Source organism: Schistocerca piceifrons, chromosome 11 (genome assembly GCF_021461385.2).
Source record: "Schistocerca piceifrons isolate TAMUIC-IGC-003096 chromosome 11, iqSchPice1.1, whole genome shotgun sequence".
NCBI lineage: Eukaryota > Metazoa > Arthropoda > Insecta > Orthoptera > Acrididae > Schistocerca > Schistocerca piceifrons.
In genome coordinates, this window is record NC_060148.1 from 135,336,535 (window position 1) to 135,359,273 (window position 22,739).

A 22,739-nucleotide genomic window follows, 5' to 3' on the forward strand; every position below is an offset into this window, starting at 1 on the left:
TATGCATAGCACTACACAAGGATGGCAATACTCCACAAGAACTGACTATACCATACAACTTCTGTTATCCTCCTGGGAAAGAATTTCGCAATACCAATCAAAACTGACGCAAATGTTTATTCTAATTGCGTAATTAATCACAAAGATCGGTCCTAATTACACAGCGATTCAAGGACCGCTAATACCGTAATAAAGCGGAGAAACTGACCGTACCATACACCCGGTTTATCCTGCTGGGTAAAAACTTCTTAGTACCACTCGGAACCACCGACGGAAACTCTCAAACTCTACCCTACACCTACAAGCTAGGGGGGAAAAGGCTGGAGTGTAAGGTACTATCTTAATTCTTTGTGGTCTGAATTATGTTCAACTGACTACATGCTGGTGTTGGACAGAGAAGAGCCTATAGAAACTGTATTACCTGCAAGCATTCAGCATCTGACGTTGTTTGACGACAGAGTTCACTAAATACGCCTACTACAAATCACCCTACAGCACAGCTAGCCGAAGCCAATACACGCTATCACAGCTGATGGAAAAAATGCGTCACAGTTGTAAATACACTTCGTAATTTTTGGGAAACGAATTAGCACTCGTACTGAATGGGTCATAATGCATCACATGTAGTGGGTAAAATCGTTGTCCTAAAGGAACGCAGTTGAACTTGCGTTCTCCTCAATGTACAATCACAAACTGCCGAAAATCTAGTTACGGGATGGAAGGGCTAAGGGAGCTTCTACACCAACAGCCTCGCGACATGTGGTGGCAGCTGCCCGCCTTGATGCGATCGCCCTTCGCCAACACAAAAGCAGGTAGAAGATAAAAGGGCGGCTCTCCCAAACGCATCTTTGTTGTGTAAGGTATAGTGGCGCCTAGGAGGCGCCACTGTCACAGACTAGACAGGTCCCCAACGCCTCTCGTTCTGGGATGGGAAACACTTTTGTTTAACGTCACGGAGAACGCTCCAGCAGGGACCGGACGAGAGCCACAGTGTCGTAGAGAACTCACCCGCCATTCTGCGATGGATTATCTAATATTAACACGACTCCTATAATAAAGCAACTATTACCAAAAGGGAAATAAAACACGAAAGTGGACAAATGCCATTTTCATGTAGTTTTATGGGCAAAATCGGTATAGTTTTCTTACACTTGACTCAGAAACGTATCCCTTCTGCAAAGACCTTTGCGTGAAAACGTGAAAAAAATAGAGAAAACTGTTATTTCCACTCACGAGTAGCGATGTCGGTGATAACAGATTCCAAATCATCCTTCTAATTTACAAAGTCAACTAAGGTGTTTCTCATGTCCAGAAAATCAGCAAACGCGTCATCCACCTGTTTTTCGCTCAACACACACCACAGTCCTTCTTCTCTCAACCAAATAAAGATGGGAAATGTGAGGAAGCAGTCAATCGGACAGTTTACATGGGAAGGAATAATTCTCAAGTGCAAACACATGTCCATACTGAATCTTCTCAAATTTCTACACGGTCACGAAATCTGTCCAACATATAGTAAGTATCAGTCCGCTATTCGGCCGTCTAGAGGATGACACGGTTCAGTCAACTAAATCCCCGCATCGTAACAGGCCTCTCCATTCTGAAGGCTTATGCCGTTAGTGGGAAACGTGAATCATTCCCACCACAAGCCACCGCCGCCGCCACGCCAAGCACGCATAGGCAGAAACATCCCACGAAATCGGTCACATTTATATTTGATCACTATACTTACAATTAAACGTTACGATTGCGGTTTCACTTAAGTAACATTCGACAATGAGTGAAGTATCAGAAATACAAGCTGTTGACGGCTGTGGCTCTGGAAATAGGAATATCTCTATCATTCTTATGACTTGACATACTCTTTCCTTTGCTATCACAGTATTCCACGTCAAATCCATACCTTCCTTATGACTGGACATAGTCATTTCCTTTGCACATATCGAAACACAAACGCATACTTTATAAACCTGATGGTCATGGCGAACCTATTACACGTCCCCTACTACTACGTATAATACTTCGTCAAAAACTGATTGCTGGCGATATGAAATAATACTGACCGAAAAATCAACGCTGGGTGGACATATCTCATAAGTTTTTCTTGCAAGTGCTACCACTGTGTCTTATAAAGAGAGGCGTAATCGTCTTACAAATCGTCAAATGTAAAAAAAAAGAACCATATTACCATCTCATAAGCGGTCTTGGTTCAACAGGTGCATGCAAGTATCCACGTTAAAAGCTATACCGGCTTTATAAATCGAGGTATGGCATTACCTCCGAATGAAGTGGTTTTTTTTCCAGACAAATACTGTGACACTGAATATAGTGGGTAGTATCAGACCAACAGTGTGGTTACACATCGCCGATGGTGCAACCTCATAATAAAATTACCGAATTTAGGAAGCGATGCGGCTAAGGAACGTCGTATGAAACGAGTATTTGCAACTCCCTCACGCCACGGCCGCTAGATATTTCTTCAGTATTTGTAATGCGTTCTATCTCGATACCTTGCCAGGGGATCGGTGATATATCGACTGGGTTATAGGCGATGGTTGACTGAGAATGATCACGAACAGTAGATGGTGTGCTGATTGAGGTCGGAAGAAATGTACACTAGCTTCGCAGATCTCTAGTGCTACGCTATCTACAGGAAATCGTGTCTGGGATTTGGAATCCAGTCTCCCCATTCAAGCACATACCTGTGTTGGATCCTATGGAAAAGTCCTTTAATGATTAGAGCCACTAGTGAATGATATTTCGGGCACACTCATATCTCGAAACGAGTCACTCTTCTCGAACCTATCTGCTACAGTAAAATTCCAATGTCGTTTTAGGTACTCTTTATGCGTTTTTCAACTGCTGCCATTTCTGCAGCTTTACGCATGTGATCATTATAATTTAAGTCGGATCTGAGTGGATGTCAGAGGAAACTATATCTACCACCTTCTGGAACTCATGTAGAAGCAGGCTAAGCTGTATTACTGCGACAGGACTGTGTTTTGAACATTCGATGGAAACGGAAACAGCGAAAGGGACGAGGATTTTTGCTATTGCACTGTGGTGCATTTCCAAACTACATACTAGTCCTGCAGATCCTCTTCCCTCAGAGCCCATTCGCATCTATCGCCCCAACATGCTATCTTCGTTATTGTGTACCATCCAATAGAGAAAAATTACGAACTATGAAAGCTCCACTAACTTCATCTCACAAAGAACTCGCCATGATTTTTACCACATCCCTCTCCTCCCATATATCAAACAACAAATATCGCATCCGTGTCGGCATTGAGCAAATGTGATGATCCTATTAAATATACAGGTATTGGGGAGTATTTCCGTCCTTGGGTAGCGCAATGCATATACACTCCTGGAAATGGAAAAAAGAACACATTGACACCGGTGTGTCAGACCCACCATACTTGCTCCGGACACTGCGAGAGGGCTGTACAAGCAATGATCACACGCACGGCACAGCGGACACACCAGGAACCGCGGTGTTGGCCGTCGAATGGCGCTAGCTGCGCAGCATTTGTGCACCGCCGCCGTCAGTGTCAGCCAGTTTGCCGTGGCATACGGAGCTCCATCGCAGTCTTTAACACTGGTAGCATGCCGCGACAGCGTGGACGTGAACCGTATGTGCAGTTGACGGACTTTGAGCGAGGGCGTATAGTGGGCATGCGGGAGGCCGGGTGGACGTACCGCCGAATTGCTCAACACGTGGGGCGTGAGGTCTCCACAGTACATCGATGTTGTCGCCAGTGGTCGGCGGAAGGTGCACGTGCCCGTCGACCTGGGACCGGACCGCAGCGACGCACGGATGCACGCCAAGTCCGTAGGATCCTACGCAGTGCCGTAGGGGACCGCACCGCCACTTCCCAGCAAATTAGGGACACTGTTGCTCCTGGGGTATCGGCGAGGACCATTCGCAACCGTCTCCATGAAGCTGGGCTACGGTCCCGCACACCGTTAGGCCGTCTTCCGCTCACGCCCCAACATCGTGCAGCCCGCCTCCAGTGGTGTCGCGACAGGCGTGAATGGAGGGACGAATGGAGACGTGTCGTCTTCAGCGATGAGAGTCGCTTCTGCCTTGATACCAATGATGGTCGTATGCGTGTTTGGCGCCGTGCAGGTGAGCGCCACAATCAGGACTGCATACGACCGAGGCACACAGGGCCAACACGCGGCATCATGGTGTGGGGAGCGATCTCCTACACTGACCGTACACCACTGGTGATCGTCGAGGGGACACTGAATACTGCACGGTACATCCAAACCGTCATCGAACCCATCGTTCTACCATTCCAAGACCGGCAAGGGAACTTGCTGTTCCAACAGGACAATGCACGTCCGCATGTATCCCGTGCCACCCAACGTGTTCTAGAAGGTGTAAGTCAACTACCCTGGCCAGCAAGATCTCCGGATCTGTCCCCCATTGAGCATGTTTGGGACTGGATGAAGCGTCGTCTCACGCGGTCTGCACGTGCAGCACGAACGCTGGTCCAACTGAGGCGCCAGGTGGAAATGGCATGGCAAGCCGTTCCACAGGACTACATCCAGCATCTCTACGATCGTCTCCATGGGAGAATAGCAGCCTGCATTGCTGCGAAAGGTGGATATACACTGTACTAGTGCCGACATTGTGCATGCTCTGTTGCCTGTGTCTATGTGCCTGTGGTTCTGTCAGTGTGACCATGTGATGTATCTGACCCCAGGAATGTGTCAATAAAGTTTCCCCTTCCTGGAACAATGAATTTACGGTGTTCTTATTTCAATTTCCAGGAGTGTAGTTGTGTAGTTATGACCGATCTTTGTGATTAATTACTCAATTAGGATCGATATTTGCGTCAGTTTCGAGTGGTATCGTGAAATTTTTTCCAAGCACTATAACACCAGTTATATGGTATCGTTCGTTAGTTTTGCCATTTTAAGGAGTCCTTGTGCAGCGCTTTGCATATAGTTGTGTACCTCTGACCGATCTTTGTGATTAATTATGTATTTAGGATCGATATTTGCAACCGTTTCCCGACCAAAATAAATAAAGTACACTAACCTAGTCTTCCTCTCCCGCATCTGGACGGTTTCCTTGTGTTAGGGGGTGTTCTTAGGCTTTGCATCTAGTAGAATCAGGGTTCGAGTCTCTGGTACATTGGGTTTTTTTATGTGGACTGAGTGATTGTGCATTACATTATTTTAGGGTGTTTAAACATTGTGAACGTGTTTGCACGCATTATTCCAGTGATCAAAAAGTAGTTTGCACGTCTGAATGCTGTTTGCTGGATAATTTGGGTAGTTTAATGGTTGTCTTTCTCTGTACATCAGTGTACTGCGTTATTTATGAGTAGTTTCCAGGTCTGTAAACTGTATATAGTGAACCCTAGTATGTCAGCGTGAGTGTTTTGTATCAGTGTAATAAATAAACTAGGTGAAGTCCGTCGCTAAATAAACTGTTCCAAAAATAAATAAACTACTACACTCCTTCCTCTCTCCGGCTGCCCAGAGCAGGCTGTATCCTTTCCTCCCTCCCCCCCCCCCCGCCAATTTACCCCACCAGACCGCGTTGGGGGGGGGGGGGGCACTCGTGCAGCTAACAAAAACACATGACGTTATCATGATATTGTGCTGTTATGGACTGAACTGCACGATCACGTGACTTGCCACGGCGTCCTCTAGTGGCGATGTAGGTTAGCACTTTGGTCTGTGGATCGAAGGCAGTCGTCTATTGTGTGGTGGGAGCTTATACGTAGGTCTTAGAAATGACGGACAATTCCAGTGGAGGCAGATGTTTCCATGCATTGTGTAATGCAGCTTTAACGCAATGCATTTATTTGCAGGACCATATTCTTCCTCTTCATATGTTCAAGCATTAATGCTCACTTCCTTTCTTCATGCAGTGACCCGTGGACGCACTTCTCAGCTGAATGAGTGCATGGAATGCAGCTATTAAAACTCTCCCTGTCTGGCATTGCCAGCCGGGGTGGCCAAGCGGTTCTAGGGGCTACAGTCTGGAACCGCGTGACAGTTATGGTACCAGGTTCGAATCCTGCCTCAGGCATGGATGTGTGTGATGTCCTTAGGTTAGTTAGGTTTAAGTAGTTCTAGGTATAAGGGACTGATCACCTCAGAAGTTAAGTCCCATAGTGCTCAGAGCCATTTGAACCATTCGTCTTTAGATACCAACAGCTCAACAAGCACTGATATCTCAGCCTGTTGTGGTGTTAACACCAAACTAAGATAATAATGTTGTAGGTAGATAATAAATTTAAACAAATTTCAACAAATTCTAAAAATTTTAACAAATTTAAAGAAATTATATTGGAATGGAATGACATAATGAGCAGCCTCTAGTGGGGGCAACACCTTAATAACTTCCCTCAGCTGCAGGAGTAAGTTGTTCGAGCAAAATTCCCTCTAAAATTCGAAATTCCCACCCGTTTTCCAAGTGAATGATGGGCCATCATGCAAAAAAGTTGGAAATGGGGCTGGTGACTTGTAGAAATGCATAATTCAATTTCCTGCCAAAATTCAAATTTCCCACGATGGGGCGTGGCACTCCCTCCAAAAGCTGCCACCTTGAATAACGGTACTCTCGTCATTAGCTGATGTCACGGCCGCCACCTGGATAACAGTACTCGCGTCATCAGCTGACGTTACGGTCTCCATCTTGAATAACGGTACTTGTGTCATCAGCTGAGGCCACAGCCCCAACTTGGATGACGTCAGTCGGGTGGCACAACTGTTGTTACACTACTTGAGGTGTTGTGCTGATTGTGTGAAAGGCCTCGCAAGTATCAGGTCATGTGTTCAGAATTGTTTCTAACCATATACTCCTATTCCCATATATTCTAGACACCAGCTTGAATAGTTCTTGGTTGACACTTTCGCATTGATTTCATGATCTGTGAAGTTACCTATCATTCTAGTTTCGAGAGTTGTGTTAAGCTACGACTCTAATGTGGCATCTCCAGAATCTTCCATTGCCATTGTCATTTCTTCTTGACACTTCAGCTAAAGTGTTTTTTTTCTGTTTTCCCAAGTATTCTTTTCCGTTAACTCGTTTATGTCAATGTTTATCCTACTTCTGTGGTGCCCTTTTAATAGATGTCTAATCCTGTTCGTATTAGATGTCTATGTGGTATTTATCAACGTAGTATATACAGCCTAAGAGAAATTCAGATGCATTTCATGATTGCTCTGCTCTTCAGTGCCCAGTTCTTTCCTCATTTATGCTTCCAGACCATCCTCTTGAACTTCAGTCCATTCTTCATCGCTATTGAATTGACATCTGGCCTTGGGAATGCCTCAGAGTCCAATCTGTCTGACCAGGACGTAACCTCACCCGGAGCTTTCCTGTGTCTCGATCCTCTTCTGAGCATACCTCTTGTGGAGAAGCAAGAATGTTCGATAGGTAGCGATGGTTGCGAGTTAAAGCAAAGAGCGACAGAGAGAGAGAGAGAGAGAGAGAGAGAGAGAGAGAGAGAGAGAGAGTGAGTGAGAGAGAGAGGGAGGGAGGGAAAGAGAGAGAAAGAGATGGACTTCCCTCCCTTCACTCTGCTCCAAGGCCAAACCTGGTTTGCGAACATGCTTGTTTGTGCTGCAGCCATAATGTTATGAGTTGCAGTACACAAAATTTTTGTCATTATGAAATTTTTTAATGGAAAGATGAAGAATCATGTAAAAGTAATGCAGCCACAGTTTGAAACAGTTGCTCCAAAAATCGATGTTTTGTACTGTTTTACATCTATGTCAAATTAAAGATGCAGAGCTAGAATTTTTGTAGTATATGTATTCTGATATAAAGCATAATATATGGAATTTATGAAAATCCGTACATTAATTCCCGTCATCAATGACAAAATCTGCCACAGTTGCAAAAGTGTACAACTGCAGTTGATTTTATCACTGGTGCTGAATAGCAACAGTTATGCATGTCCCATCAATAGAAACGTTATTAGCAGTAATAGTAGCAGTAGAAGTAGCAGTAGTAGTAGTAGTAGTAGTATAATTATCACTACTGTGTGATGCTCGTGTACTTCACATGTTGTATTGTTGACTCACTAAGATGTCAAGTTATTCGTAAGAGAGAGCACGAATGCCTTAAATTTACTAGGTGAAATAAACGCATAAAGAAGCAAATGAATGAACAAAATGTGCCAAAACCCGCTACTGCTTGTAATCCACTTTAAACTATTTCTAAGGTCACCGGCTCTACCCTTTCTTGTGACTCATAGTGTCTATTGTGCTGGGGCTGGCATCTTGCAAGTGTGGTTTTTTTTTATATGAGGCCAGGGTGGTGATCTTTCCTTGTTAGATGCAGTTGGTTGTCAGTGGATAACTGTTTATTTTCTCCAGCGTGGTTATTATTTAATTCTAATGTTTTTATTTCTATATACTTTAATTAGGACACAGTTTTCAGCTCTGGTGCAACTCCGTCATCATGTGTTTAGAAACTTAGATGAGATTTCTTTATAGAATACATTACTGAGCACATCACACTTTATTTAAAAATGACGTACTTCCAAATAAGATACTCACCAGTTTTGTTCAAGTCCCTCCGGTTAAAATCAGGTCGATGGTGGTCCTCACATTTTTCCCTGGCGAACACGGCTCTTGCAGTGCGCCGAACAGCGTGCCACGACTGGGACACGACATGATGCCTCAGATCATCCGTCTGCAGCACTGTCATGCTCCAATCCATGTCGTTCAACCTTTCAAAATAAAATGGAGTCAGCCGGTGATATTCTGAAGCTTGACTGTATTTTGCAGAATAGAACAGTGAATACTAAACTAAACATTCCCTTTCTCCATGTTTTACGTTTCTCAGTGATAGATGTCCCCAACTCATTAGCGTCGAATCAAAGTGTCAGACAGGTATACTGGAATGAATTAGACTGGTATGCGAGTCTGCTAACATATTCTAGTAAACTGATCGTTGCTGATGACATACAAGCATTCACATACAAATGCAGCCAGAATTATGACACGACAAGCACGGCAGACCACCTTCAGAATCATGGAGTGACCACTCTTCCACAACATGTCTCTCCGTCTGCTCTTTCGCATTATATCACATGCAGCACTTCCACTACTAAACCCACTTCTTCAAGACGGAGCCATGTCTCCTTTGTGCCATTTGGATGAGGTTGAATCTTGACAAGGAAGACCATACTGTAAAATGATACTCAGTTGGTCTACATGGAACACGCTGTTTAGTACAGAATTATTATTGGACTCTGTCTTAAAATTAGCACCTTGTCGTCTTTGATTCTGAGATTAGTAGTGACAAAACTGGATAGAACAGGCAACCAGTACGTGGGAACTGTTGTATCAGTGCCATTAATAATCGACATGTAACCCCTTTGTAGGGTATATAATAATTATGTATAATAATTACTTGTTATTTATGTTTGTGTGTAATAAGTATGTGTTATTTGTGGTTTTTCAAAGCAGAGATCCAGCAGAAAAATACGAAAAAGCTTATTACACATTAAGTAAACATTTTAGAGACTTTGACACGTTAAGCCACAATATTCGCAAGCGGCAGCAGTCTAACAAGGAGGCCGGTGACCACTGGAGTTTGCGCGGCGGCAGTCAGCACTTCGACAGATCAACGACCGAGCAGATGGGCAATGCTTCCAAGCAGAACAACGACCAGCGAAGTTTGCACATCAGCAGTCAGTGCCCTAGGAACTGTCAGCATACCGAACTCACATGCGTAACGTATCTGGCGAAGTGGAGAGCACGACAGGGCAATGGCCGACCACGCCAGCATAGAGGTAAAACTAGAACAGGCGGCGCATGTGTCGATATTGGTTACATTTCTGCCAACGTGAGATCAACGACCAAAGAGTCAGATGCCACCCTAGAAATTACGCGACGTTGGCGAAGTATTTCTGACAAACGGGCATTAGGGGAGAAACAAGAGATATACAAACGTCGCCTGGACAGATGGACTGATGGTTAGTCGGCGGACATCATACTTCGCTGCTACGTTGCTCGATAAAAGGAGATGTCGGTATTGCACCAATGGCTCAACGCAAAAGGTGCCAACCTACATGTTACTACAAAGACGTTTGTATGGTACTCACCCAGGTGGCTGGTGAGGACAAATTGACTGCGGTCTCACGAAATAGGTCACCTGTGAACCTAGAGGTTGATGAAATTCGCCAGAAGACTGCGAAACTGACGCTGGTTCCTTCTCGGCCCTGCGTTCGAAACCCGCTACCCTCCAAAATTTGACAAATAATCAGCACTGGTGGACGAAGACTTCTGGCGTAAGTACTCACCTTCATTCTGCCAACAATCTTGCCAAAGAAGGTTGAGTGGACAAAAGTTCAGGGCACACACTTTCGCTTGGGGAGGGAAGCTGCCCCTAAAAGTCTGAAGGATCAGAAATGATCAACGGCATGAGGATGCAGAAGGCAATGGAAACCACTGCATTAAAGACACATAATGTGTGTCCAGAGCATATGTGACCTGTAATTGAAAAAGTGTCACGATGATCTCTCCATTGGCAAAAGATTCTGGAATAGTCCCCCATTGGGATCTCCAGGAGCAGACTGCCAAGTGGAGGTGGCCATGAGAAAAAGATCGAATAACCAACGAAAGGATAACGTTCTACACGGAATGTCAGAAGGTTGAATGTGGTGGGGATGCTAGGGAATGTGAAAATGGAAACACAAAAGTTGAATCAGATATAGCATGGGTCAGTGAAGTGAAACAGGAAGAAGACAGGGCTTTCTGATCAGATGAGTGTTGGGTAATATTAACAGCAGCAGCAAATGGTGTAATACGAGTAGTATTCATTATGGGTAGGAAGGTAGGGCGGAGAGTGTGTTCCTGTGAACAGTTCAATGACATCTACATCTACATCTACATCTATACTCCGCGAGCCACCTTACGGTGTGTGGCGGAGGGTACTTATTGTACCACTATCTGATCCCCCCTTCCCTGTTCCATTCACGAATTGTGCGTGGGAAGAACGACTGCTTGTAAGTCTCCGTATTTGCTCTAATTTCTCGGATCTTTTCGTTGTGATCATTACGCGAGATATATGTGGGCGGTAGTAATATGTTGCCCATCTCTTCCCGGAATGTGCTCTCTCGTAATTTCGATAACAAACCTCTCCGTATTGCGTAACGCCTTTCTTGAAGTGTCCGCCACTGGAGCTTGTTCAGCATCTCCGTAACGCTCTCGCGCTAACTAAATGTCCCCATGACGAATCGCGCTGCTTTTCGCTGGATCATGTCTATCTCTTCTATTAATCCAACCTGGTAAGGGTCCCATACTGATGAGCAATACTCAAGAATCGGACGAACAAGCGTTTTGTAAGCTACTTCTTTCGTCGATGAGTCACATTTTCTTAGAATTCTTCCTATGAATCTCAACCTGGCGCCTGCTTTTCCCACTATTTGTTTTATGTGATCATTCCACTTCAGATCGCTCAGGATAGTAACTCCTAAGTATTTTACGGTCATTACCGCTTCCAATGATTTACCACCTATGGCATAATCGTACTGGAATGGATTTCTGCCCCTATGTATGCGCATTATATTACATTTATCTACGTTTAGGGAAAGCTGCCAGCTGTCGCACCATGCATTAATCCTCTGCAGGTCTTCCTGGAGTACGTACGAGTCTTCTGATGTTGCTACTTTCTTGTAGACAACCGTGTCATCTGCAAATAGCCTCACGGAGCTACCGATGTTGTCAACTAAGTCATTTATGTATATTGTAAACAATAAAGGTCCTATCACGCTTCCTTGCGGTACTCCCGAAATTACCTCTACATCTGCAGATTTTGAACCGTTAAGAATGACATGTTGTGTTCTTTCTTCTAGGAAATCCTGAATCCAATCACAAACCTGGTCCGATATTCCGTAAGCTCGTATTCTGCGTTCTTTCTCTCCATGAGGCTATATAATGAAGTATGAGTATCATCAATATAACAAAAAAGACGATAGTGCAATTTGTTGCTAGGCTTATGAGATTTCCTTCCAGTTTTACGTATAAGACTCCTCTGTAACTGCACTGAGTGTGTTTGTCGTAGTCACGCAATAATTTCTTTCATACATTTGTTGTCCTATCGAAAATAAGTCGATGTGGGAGAATATTTAAAGCGATCATACGTTTCCTTTGCAGAAATTCATTCTAAGACGAAAAAAAGGAAAGAAAAGAAAACGATTCTCCTCGAAGGAATTATCGAAAAGGGACAGAAATCGGGAGAAGTGATGTACATGAGCAGACAAACACATCAATACAGTTTCAGAAAAACTGGATGATTTATTCAAGAGGAAGAACCTCACAAAGTGAGCAAAGCCAATAACGCTTTGGTCCGCCTCTGGTCTTTCTGCAAGCAGTTATTCGGCTTCGCATTTATTGGCAGAGCTGTTGAAAGTCCTCCTCAGGGACATCGTTGGAAATTATGTCCAACTGGCAGGTTAAAACATGAAAACCCCGAGATGGTTGGAGGGCCCTGCCCAGTATGCCCCAGACGTTCTCAATTGGAGAGAGATTTGGCGACCTTTCTAGTCGAGGTATGGTTTGGCGAGCACAAAGACAAGCAGTAGAAACTCTTGCCGTTCGTAGGTGGACATTAACTTGCTGTAACGTCAGGCCAGCATGTTGCTTGCCATGAGGGGCAACAAAACTGGACGTGGAATATCGTCGGCGTATTGCTCTACCGTACGGGTGACTACTAGAACGGTCCTGCTACGGAAGTGGACGGCGCCCCAGACCACAATCACTCCTGGTCGCAGGGCCTTGTGGCGGGCGGCAGTGAGGTTGGTACCCCACCGCTCTCTGGGGCGTCTTTAGTCACATCTTTGCTGGAAATTGGGGCTCAGTTAGAAGTGAGATTCAACAACGGATACAATTCTACCCCAGTCAATGAGATTCCTGGCCCAAGACGCGTCTGGGGACGTCCTGGACAGCCGTGGGATAACAACCTGACTGTAGCCTGCTACATGGTCTGACAGCCTGGAGTGATGCTCAGGGGTGTCATTAGTTTTCATAGCACCGCCTCTCTGGTTGTCATCTGTGGCGCCCTTACAGGTCACCAGATCGTCACCGGTCTTCTATGGACCGTTACTGGCCCTTCGTGGTAAGCCATCCTTGCCTTACTTTTCTACAAGATAACGCCCACAATCACTATGCCAGAGTCTCTACTGTTTGTTTTTGGACTCTCCAAAGCCTATCTTGGCCATCATGGTAGCCACACCTCTTCCCAGTTCCGGATGATTGGACCAATACAGCCCGGGACCTCCAACCACGTCGGAATTTTGAAGATCTACCGCACCAATTGGACAAAATCTGGCATGATATCCCTCAGGAAGCCAACCAACAAGTCCGTCAATCAATACCAAGCTGAATAATTGCTTACATGAGGGTCATAGGTGGATTAAAACGTTATTGACTTGCTTAATTTGTGAAACTTTTGTCTTGAATAAAACATGCAATTGTTTGTCTGTTCATGCACATCACATCTGCCGCTTTCTCTACCACTTAGATAGTACCTTAATGGAGTGTTGCTTTTTTTGTCTAAGAGTGTAATTCCCATCTGTAACCTTTTTTTTTTTTTTCCTACAGAGGGCTGTAGGAGATTGACATAGTGTTTGGCGCTCACGTTTCTTGGACAATCCATAGCGCTAAGAAATTCTTAATAAATGTTAGTTGGGAAGAAATGTATAATGAGCCAAATGCTAATGATAAATCCAGCATATTTCTTGATAAATTTATATCCATTATGAACGTTGTTGCTAAAAAGAAAGATACAACACCAAACAGTTTTCAAAGAAACCTTGGATTACTACAGGTAATAAAGTGCTTCAGAAAGAGAAAGAAACCTCAATGAGACAGCAAGAGTTAGTAAAGACCTAAAAATAAATGTACACTATAAAAATTATTGTAACATACTGAGAAAATTTGTCAGAAAATCAAGAAATATGTATGTTAGAGATGAAATTTCTTTCTGAAGTGCTTTATAGACACCGGGTTTCTGAACTGTCCACCATTTCGTAAGTTAATCAATTGTGCAACATGGTCTCATCCATTTATCACAAGCAAAGCATTTACTTGTTTTACATGCTCTTGCTGTATAAATACATTATCTATTAGAGTGCTACTGTCTTGAGCTATACCTGTAGGGAAATTCATCACTGATTCTACGTTACATGGCATTAATAGCAGCTCCAATATACATTACCTATCAGAATTGCTCAGAAAGTTTACATTGAAATCATCACAGATCAATAACTTCCTCGGCAGGCAACACAATAGGTGGTCAAACGTTTTCATGAATAGCTCCCGATCTCCTAATGGGTACGTGTACCTGTTGTTAGTATCAACACTACATTATCTAGCTGTAGTTCACATGCACGAACTTCAAAGTGCTGATCAACAGAGAATTAGCTTACTTGTACAGTTTTGTACTTATATCCTTGTTGCCGCACGGGGTAACTGTGAGGCCTGAGGCGTTTCCTCACTGTCCGCGTGGCTCCCGCTGTCGGAGGTTCGAGTCCTGCCTCGGACTTCGGTGTGTGTGTTGTCCATAGCGTAAATTGGTTCAAGTTACGTTAAATAGTGTGTAAGCTTAGGGACCAATGACCTAAGCAGTTTGGTCCTATAAGATCTTACCACAAATTTACTAATTTATGTCCTTCTTTCGCGTAAATGGCAACCCTTCTTTATCCATGCTAGATCTGCAAGTGTAAAATACTAAATTATAGCAATTTATACTGACACTATCCATCCTCACAGTTTCATGTGTTCAGACACACAAAGTATGTCAATCTAATTCTTATTTTTGAGGTCAAGTTAACTCACTAACAGCTCATCTACTTCATTTTTTATTCCCCTGATATTGTGACGAAGTAAGTACATGAAGCGTCTTTTATTCTATTTTTCTTGATTTTTGTCTAATTTGGCTTTAACCTAAGAAACCTGTCTACCTGGTCCCATTAACCAGAGGGACAATCCCTTGTGTTACTGTGGCACCCTTACAGTATCTGCTAATATAGAACCTAATATCTGTCCCCTACCTATTTAAGTACGGGCCATGCGTAGTGTATCCTCACGTACCAATAGCCAGGAACTACGCATATGTGAGGTTCTGACGGTGTCTGGAACATCCCGTTCAGCTTAGTGTTAAAATGCCTTACAGCACTGTTTACCCAGGACCGATCATGGCATTGAAAGACCTCCACAAACACCACATTTGTGTTGCCTATTTCTGCTCCTGTTTTATCCATGTCACTTCTAATACTTCATCTTGGATTCATAGCCAGACTCCTTCCTCCTCCACAAACTGTAATTACCTGATCTCTCTTCTCCAAGTCCCTGCATAGCTGAACTAAGTTTTCAGACAACTGGCTAAGGCAAGCAGTCGCTTTCACAAAACTTGTGACCTGGTACGCTGCACCTAATTCCTCCTGAAGCTCATAGCTTACACCATTCCCAGGGCTTCTTCCTATTCTGATTTCATCCCGACGTGTCTTTTTCCTCTAAGCTAACATTCTGCTTCAACCTACATTCAGCCACATCAAGATGAGGCCCTTCCTTCACTACTTCAGATAGCAAGCCAAACTGATTTACGAACTGAATTTCTAAAGTTTTTTCAACACTTTCCCTTTTTCAGCCTTTGCTTCTATCTTTTCCCAGCACTTCCGTCTCTTTTACTTCCCTTAGCCTATATATGTACAAACTCGCATTTTCTAATTCATCCTTAAGAGCACAAATTTTGGCCTCTTGTTCAGCGATTTTTCTGTCGTTTCTGCGTAACCTACATTGCCATGGAAGAGCCTATTTATCTATCCCCGTTTCCTCGGCGCTATATTCGCCCCAATGAAACCATAACCTAAGGTCTTCACACACCTTCCTTCCTACGGCAGCCAACACATTTGACAGACATGCTTTGATAGAAAAATTTACACAAAACCAGAGAATTAATTTGCACAAGAGCACTGATGTTTCGTAAACTTTATTAATACGTAACGAAACGTAAATGTAAACAAATTTTTAAACATCTCATAATCTTTATAAAACTTCTCTTGTAATTCTTTCTAGGTCACAACGTATTCTTCAGACCTCACATTTTCTTTACCGCCAGTGATCACAGGGAACTGGACTGTCTTTGTCAGAATGTCTCACTTCAAGAAACGAGAATTCCTTTTTAAATGCATCCCCATCAAATCAGGAAAAAGTTACCTGGCAATTCCTTAGTGTGGTCAGTGTGCAGTCAAGTCCACTTAAAATGTGAAATCTGCAGTCGGTTCCAGATGTTTTAATTTTCGTTCCTGCACTCCTTATCCCTTCGAACAATTAAACAGTAGAGAGTTTCAAATCGAAAGATCGTTGCAGGCGTGACCCTAGGCTTAACCTACGTACTTTGCAGTAAAATATGAAGTCTCCATAGTCATTGTTCGGTTATACCGAAAATTGTGGCAAATGGAAATGGAAAAATGCGTATGACATAAGAAATTTTACTATTCGTAATATCATTTTCTTCATGTGCTCCAAGTCTGCAAATTTGCCACAAAGTCCTTTCTAATGTACAAAACCATGAATACCGACTGTCGTCATTTGTAATTATTTCCTCTTTCACTGTCTTTCTGCACTGTACGACGAAGACGAAATAAATATTCTAGAATTCGAATCAAGATCAGTTCTCACCATGAGCAATTTAGAAGTAGATATCCTCAGAGTAGTGAAGCATCTTAAATCCCTTAATAAAAGTCTTCTGGTCCAGACTGTATACCAACTAGGATAGCTCCATACTTAACAACCATATACAACAGTTCGCTGGACGAAAGACCTCTACCCAACGACTGGAAAGTTACACATGTCACACCAATATTCAAGAAAGGTAATAGGAGCAATCCACTAAATTACAGGCCCATATAATTAACGACGATATGCAGAAGGATTTTGGAACATATAATGTGTTCGAACATTATGAATTGCCTCGAAGAAAACGGTCTATGGACTCACAGTAAACACGGATTTAGAAAACATCTTTCTTGCGAAACACTACTAGCTCTTTACTTGCACGAAGTGTTGAGTGCTATTGACGAGGGATTTCAGATTGATTCCATATTTACAGATTTCAGGAAGGATTTTTTACACTGTGCGACACAAGAGGCTGTTACTGAAATTGTGTGCTTATGAAATATCGTCTCAGTTATGTTATTGGATACGTAACTTCCTGTCAGAAAGGTCACAGTTCATAGTAATTGCCGGAAAGTCATCGAGTAACACAGAAGTGATTTCTGGCGTTCCCCAGTGTAGTGTTATATGCCCACTGCTGTTCCTTATCAACATAAATGATGTAGAAGACAATCTGGGCAGCCATGTTGGGTTGTTTCCATATGTTGCTGTCGTATATCGTCTAGTAAACTCATCAAAAGATCTTCCGACCCTGGTAGCTGAGTGGTCAGTGCGATGGAATGTCATACGTATCGACACGGGTTCAATTCCCGGCTGCGTCGAAGTTTTTCTCCGCCCAGGGACTGGGTGTTATAATGCACTTATCATCATAATTTTATTTCCATCGACACATAAGTTGCCGAAGTGGCGTCAACTCGAAAGACTTGCGCCAGGCGAACGATTCACCCGCCGGGATGCCCTAGTCACACGACATTTCATTTATCAAAAGATAAAAATGCAAAACGATTTAGAAAATACATCTGTATATTGTGGAAAGTGGCAATTGACCCTAAACAATGAAAAGTGTGAAGTCATCCATATGACTGCCAGAAGGAATCAGTTAAACTTCGGTTACACGATAAATCACTCAAATCTACAGCCCCCAAATTCAACTAAAAACCTAGGAACTATAATTACGAACAACTTAAATTGGAAACAACACACGAAAATGTTGTGGGGAAGATCTACTAAAGAGACTGCCTACACTGCGCTTGTCTACCCTCTTTTGGAGTACTCCTGCACAGTGTGGGATCGTTACCAGATAGGGTTAATGCAGTGCATCGAGAAAGTTGAAAGAACAGCTGCACGTCCTGTATTGTCGCGAAATAGGGGAAAGAGTATCTCTGACATGATACAGAAATTGTGATGGACATCAAAAAAGAGTTTTTCGTTGTGGCAGAAAAAACAAAAAGAAAGGATATTGTAAAAATATTTCCTTGGTCTGAAAGCGTAGCCGGAAATGTCATAAGTGAAATAGACTGTACTAAGCGTGGAAATGATTGACGAAATAGTAAGTACACAAACTTTTGTATTCAACCTAAGAAAGAAAGTGTACAGTATTCCAGAGAAAGGGACGCTATAGAAGAAGTACAAAATGTGAAATGATGGCATTACTGGGATTGCTTTACATCTTTGGGATTACGCCAGCAATCCACACTAATACTGTCGAACTGCGGAGAGCACATGACAGGAGACTACGAGAGCTGTGATGAACTATAGACGACTCCTGTTTCTTTTACTTTGCATACATTTTGACGACAAAAGCTCAAGACAAGAAGGGAATAAGTGACAAACTTGCTGGAATAAGGCAAGGATTACAATGTAACAAAGAGAGGAGTCTACATAGTCGATCAGCTATGAGGTGCGCATTCCATAGCACAGGTGACAAGAAGGTGACCACTGGCCGTATCCTACTCTGGAATGTATATACCGGGAATAAGAGCTCAAATGATTTTCCATGCAAATGAGGTAAATCCGAAAAGGAAGAGGAGCATATTTTTGGGAGATTTAGCAGTTTCCCTTACGAAGCATCAGCTAGTCGAAACACATAAGATGGTTTCACTTCCTGTCGACATAACTATCCTAGAAAAATTCAAAGATACGTGGGTTGAAATAACTGGGGAGCCTGCCACCAAGAAAAGAGGACGGCGTGTGACATGTGGACGAGAGAAAAGAAAAAGCACCTCTACTACCTTAAGTTGGAACTCATGTCGGTGCATTTTCTTTCTTTTTTTTTTTTTAGCACATGTGATGGGAAAATAATGCTTACATGTGAAAAATTTCAAGTAGTCCTCGAAAATGCGTAAGACAGTTTACTGTTCAAATAGAAAGAAATTTTTAATAACTGATACTGTCCATCAGTGATTAGGCACACGTGGTGCTTTTGCTTTGAGGCAGTACTTTTGGACGTGGTGATAGCCAGTAAAGGAATATTTTAGGGAACCTTACGCTGAAAGTGCTACTGCATTCACGCCACTGGTTGTAGCTAACAGCGTGCGTGGTGTACAGGTCACGTGTGTGGACGCTGGAGCCCTCTCCATCGCAGAACACAGTTGCTTCTCTCTCTCGCGATCCAGAACTCCAGCAGAACAGACGTCTCTCTTGGGAGGCAGAGCCTCCGGCTCTCTGTTCCATGACCGGCCACCAACATCAGTTAACATTAACCGCCACCCCTTCTGTTGCCCGCTTCAATTAGTTGTTAGATCTCCTAGACTGGCATAAAGCTGGTAACTTCCAACCCTAGGCGTGCCCCTGGCATACCGTAAACTGAAATATCCTCTCTTTATTTTTCCTAATTTCCTGTTCCGATATCCAACGGCAGCCTTGTATGCCCCCTTACAAGTCCTGACTGATCGAACTGCTGTATGTTGTCGTCGCGAGCAGAATCCAACAACATTTTCCCCCCTTCTCAGCCCTTGTACACCTTATTACAGAGAACTACGTCATCTGCATATAATCTGCGGTGACTGCTAACTATGTCTGCTAGATCATTAATGCCTGACATGCGCAGCAGGAGCCCAACAGCTCCTCTGAGACGCGCCTATCAGTGACCCTCAGTGTGCGGTCCACAAATTGGCCAAGCCATGGCTTCTCAGGACTGGGCGGCCACAGACTAGGACAGCGGCCCTCGTGAGATCATGTGATAAGTGTGGAGAGGTTTCCCGTCACAACGTACCGACACTTTCAGCCAGTGTCAGCCACCCTCATTGTGGTTCATATGGCAGGTGTAGTACAATTCTATTTACACAAGGATCCATCTTCCAAGGAAACTGGACGGATGGTTGATTTACAGGTTGACAACTGAAACCATGACTCATATATACAGACATCTGGACACCTAAAATTAAATTTTGGCAAGAATGAGCAGAAAGTCGGCTGTGAAGTTATAGAAGGAATTATCTGAGCATTTGCTTGAAGTAACTTACGGAAATCACGAAGTAACAATCTCAGGACATCTGGTGGAAATTACAGCCAACATCATCCTGTACACAAGGCAAGAGTATAAGAAACAGAGCAACGTCGTCCCATTTTTTCCTAACACACAGCACTTGTTGATGCATGTATTCTTGCAATGACATTACTTCATCACATATTTAGAGTACAGTGAAACATTAAAAATCAAATTCCTGGTTTGACAATGAACAAAAATGTTTTAAATAGCCACTAATGAAAACATTATTTGCAATTACTAAAAGACAAATATATTCAGTTGCTGACTCTGGTACCAACACAGTGTTGGAATTGTACAAACACTATGGTCATGCAATGAAATTAGGAACTGAATGACATAGTTAATCATGTTCTGGAGGGCAGCAAGTTTTGGTTTATAGCTAATAGCATGACACTTGATTAGAATAACACTGTGTGCATTCACTTCCTTATGGAAAAACCGGCCCCCACTGCCATTAAGGTGAGACGAAAGGCAATTTTTATCCCTATTCTGCCAATGCTATTTTACCCTTTGAATAGGTAAACATTTCAAAAGAACTATAAGTGATAAAACAATGATATTTTTACCGCTTATATACAACATATATGCGTCATTGTACAAGTAAAATGAACATTATGCCTCTTACGGTTTTGAAGGAAAACATTTTATTCCTTACTAGTAAAATTTAACTTTTTTGTGCATTAATTATTATAAAACAGTTTCCAATTGTTTGGTGGTTCTCAATTTCCTTGTAATAAGTTATTACCATCTTCAGTACAAATTGACAAAATTTTATTTTTCCAACGCCATTAGTTTATCAAATAACGGTACCTGAAATTAAAAAAATGTAGTTTTGAGAAAAATCTATGTAAAGTTTAGTATTGCAGTTCTACTATAGTTATTTATGAAAGTTACTTACCACTAACATTTTCCTGCACCATACTGAGCATCATCTGAGTCATGTCGATCTTCTTGTCTTCTCTTTGTCCCTCCTCTTTTCTGTCTGGCTTCTTTTGTGCATTTTAAATGAGAAATATCTGCTTTGCGGATTCTCTGTCTATTTGCACCAAGCATTTTGCAACATTTCCACTAGATTTTATGCCCAATAATTCCAAAACGTCAAGTTTTCTAATTACACTATCACTGAAGCATAAAATAGCATCATAAAGACCAAATTGAGGGTTGTAAGCTGAACAAATACAATTTTCGGTAACCGGTTCCAAATGGTAGAGTTCACATATTCATTTAAATTTTGGGTTTTCCCATGAAGACATTTCCTCAACAAGGTATCTTTAAAAAGTTCTCTAAATATGGGTTTTATTTCATTCATTACTGATGCAGGTAAAGAATGTTTGTGCTCATACGTGGCACTTCTCCTGTACTTGCACCAAGTGTCGGGATCATTCGGGCGAAGATCGTGCACTGGGTTTTCATTTGTGGAAAACCTATGGAAAAACATAGCCCATACAGCTTTTCTCGTGTTTTCTACATCCTCTACATTTCTTCTTATGGCCAAGCCATAATAATTGTGTAATTTATGTATTTCAACATTAGTTAGGCGACGTTTACCACCTATCTTATTACCATCTTCCAATATTTATATTTTTTATTTTTCTTTCAATAATCTTCTCAACCTGGACCCCGTTCTTGCCTGGACATGCCCAGTGCACTCTAATTTAGAAATTTTGACATTAGGACCATATGGTTGTTGTACACATACCTGGTCATAACCCTTTCTATCACCATCCCCAGATCACACAGAGTGTCAGAGAAACGATAATATCTCACGGAAAAGTTGTCGTATTTATATAAAACAATAACTGTTTCACGCGCGAAAATCAGGCATTTCAAATATGCTAAAATCTAAAAATCGAATTTTTGATTGCCTCTTGCCTTCTGTCTCCCCTTAAAATCTTACACTTGTGGTGCGATTAATGCATCAGAAGGCACTGATTTTTCGTAACTGAACATAGAGTGTAATCTCTCATCGAAGTCATATACAATGTGGACTGCCGACTAAAGGACTGTCCACAGCGCCAGAACCGCGCGGAACGCTGTTCACCATCACGGCATGTGAGATAGTATTACAAAAGAATTAACATAAGTAAGGAATGATACTCTACGCGAAAAGCGAGCTGTCCATATGGTTTGTGGTGTGATTCACATATTCCAAGTACACTTTCATTTAAAGAGAGCGACATTCTCACACTGACATGACAGCACGCTTAATTTATTATCAGATTTTTGGATGCCAACAAGAACTTATTTGAAAGGAATTCAGAGCAGGCAAGGCGAAAGGAGGAACTGAGATCTGGTAGTGTCGAACCTAGACTCTCAAACCCAAGCTAAAAGATTGCTCCTGGTAATGTCTCATTTCCTACGAATACCAGAGTGCTTCTTGTCTACTTCGAAGAGTGTGGATCACTGAAATGCATGCAGAAGCTAGTAAACTGTTTGTCAAACAAGAATAGCTGAAACTTCCTGGCAGATTAAAACTGTGTGCCCGACCGAGACTCGAACTCGGGACCTTTGCCTTTCGCGGGCAAGCGCTCTACCATCTGAGCTACCGAAGCACGACTCACGCCCGGTACTCACAGCTTTACTTCTG

At 42.8% G+C, this 22,739-nt stretch overlaps 1 protein-coding gene across 1 annotated transcript in view; it reads right to left on the reverse strand.

The window, feature by feature from the left end:
- The window catches only part of LOC124719802, a 116,021-nt gene that overhangs the window by 85,311 nt on the left and 7,971 nt on the right, over window positions 1-22,739 (reverse strand). Inside the window, exon 2 of the mRNA XM_047244996.1 lies at window positions 8,536-8,708. Within this exon, the coding sequence (XP_047100952.1) occupies window positions 8,536-8,708 (173 nt within the window). The remainder of the gene's footprint in view (window positions 1-8,535; window positions 8,709-22,739) is intronic.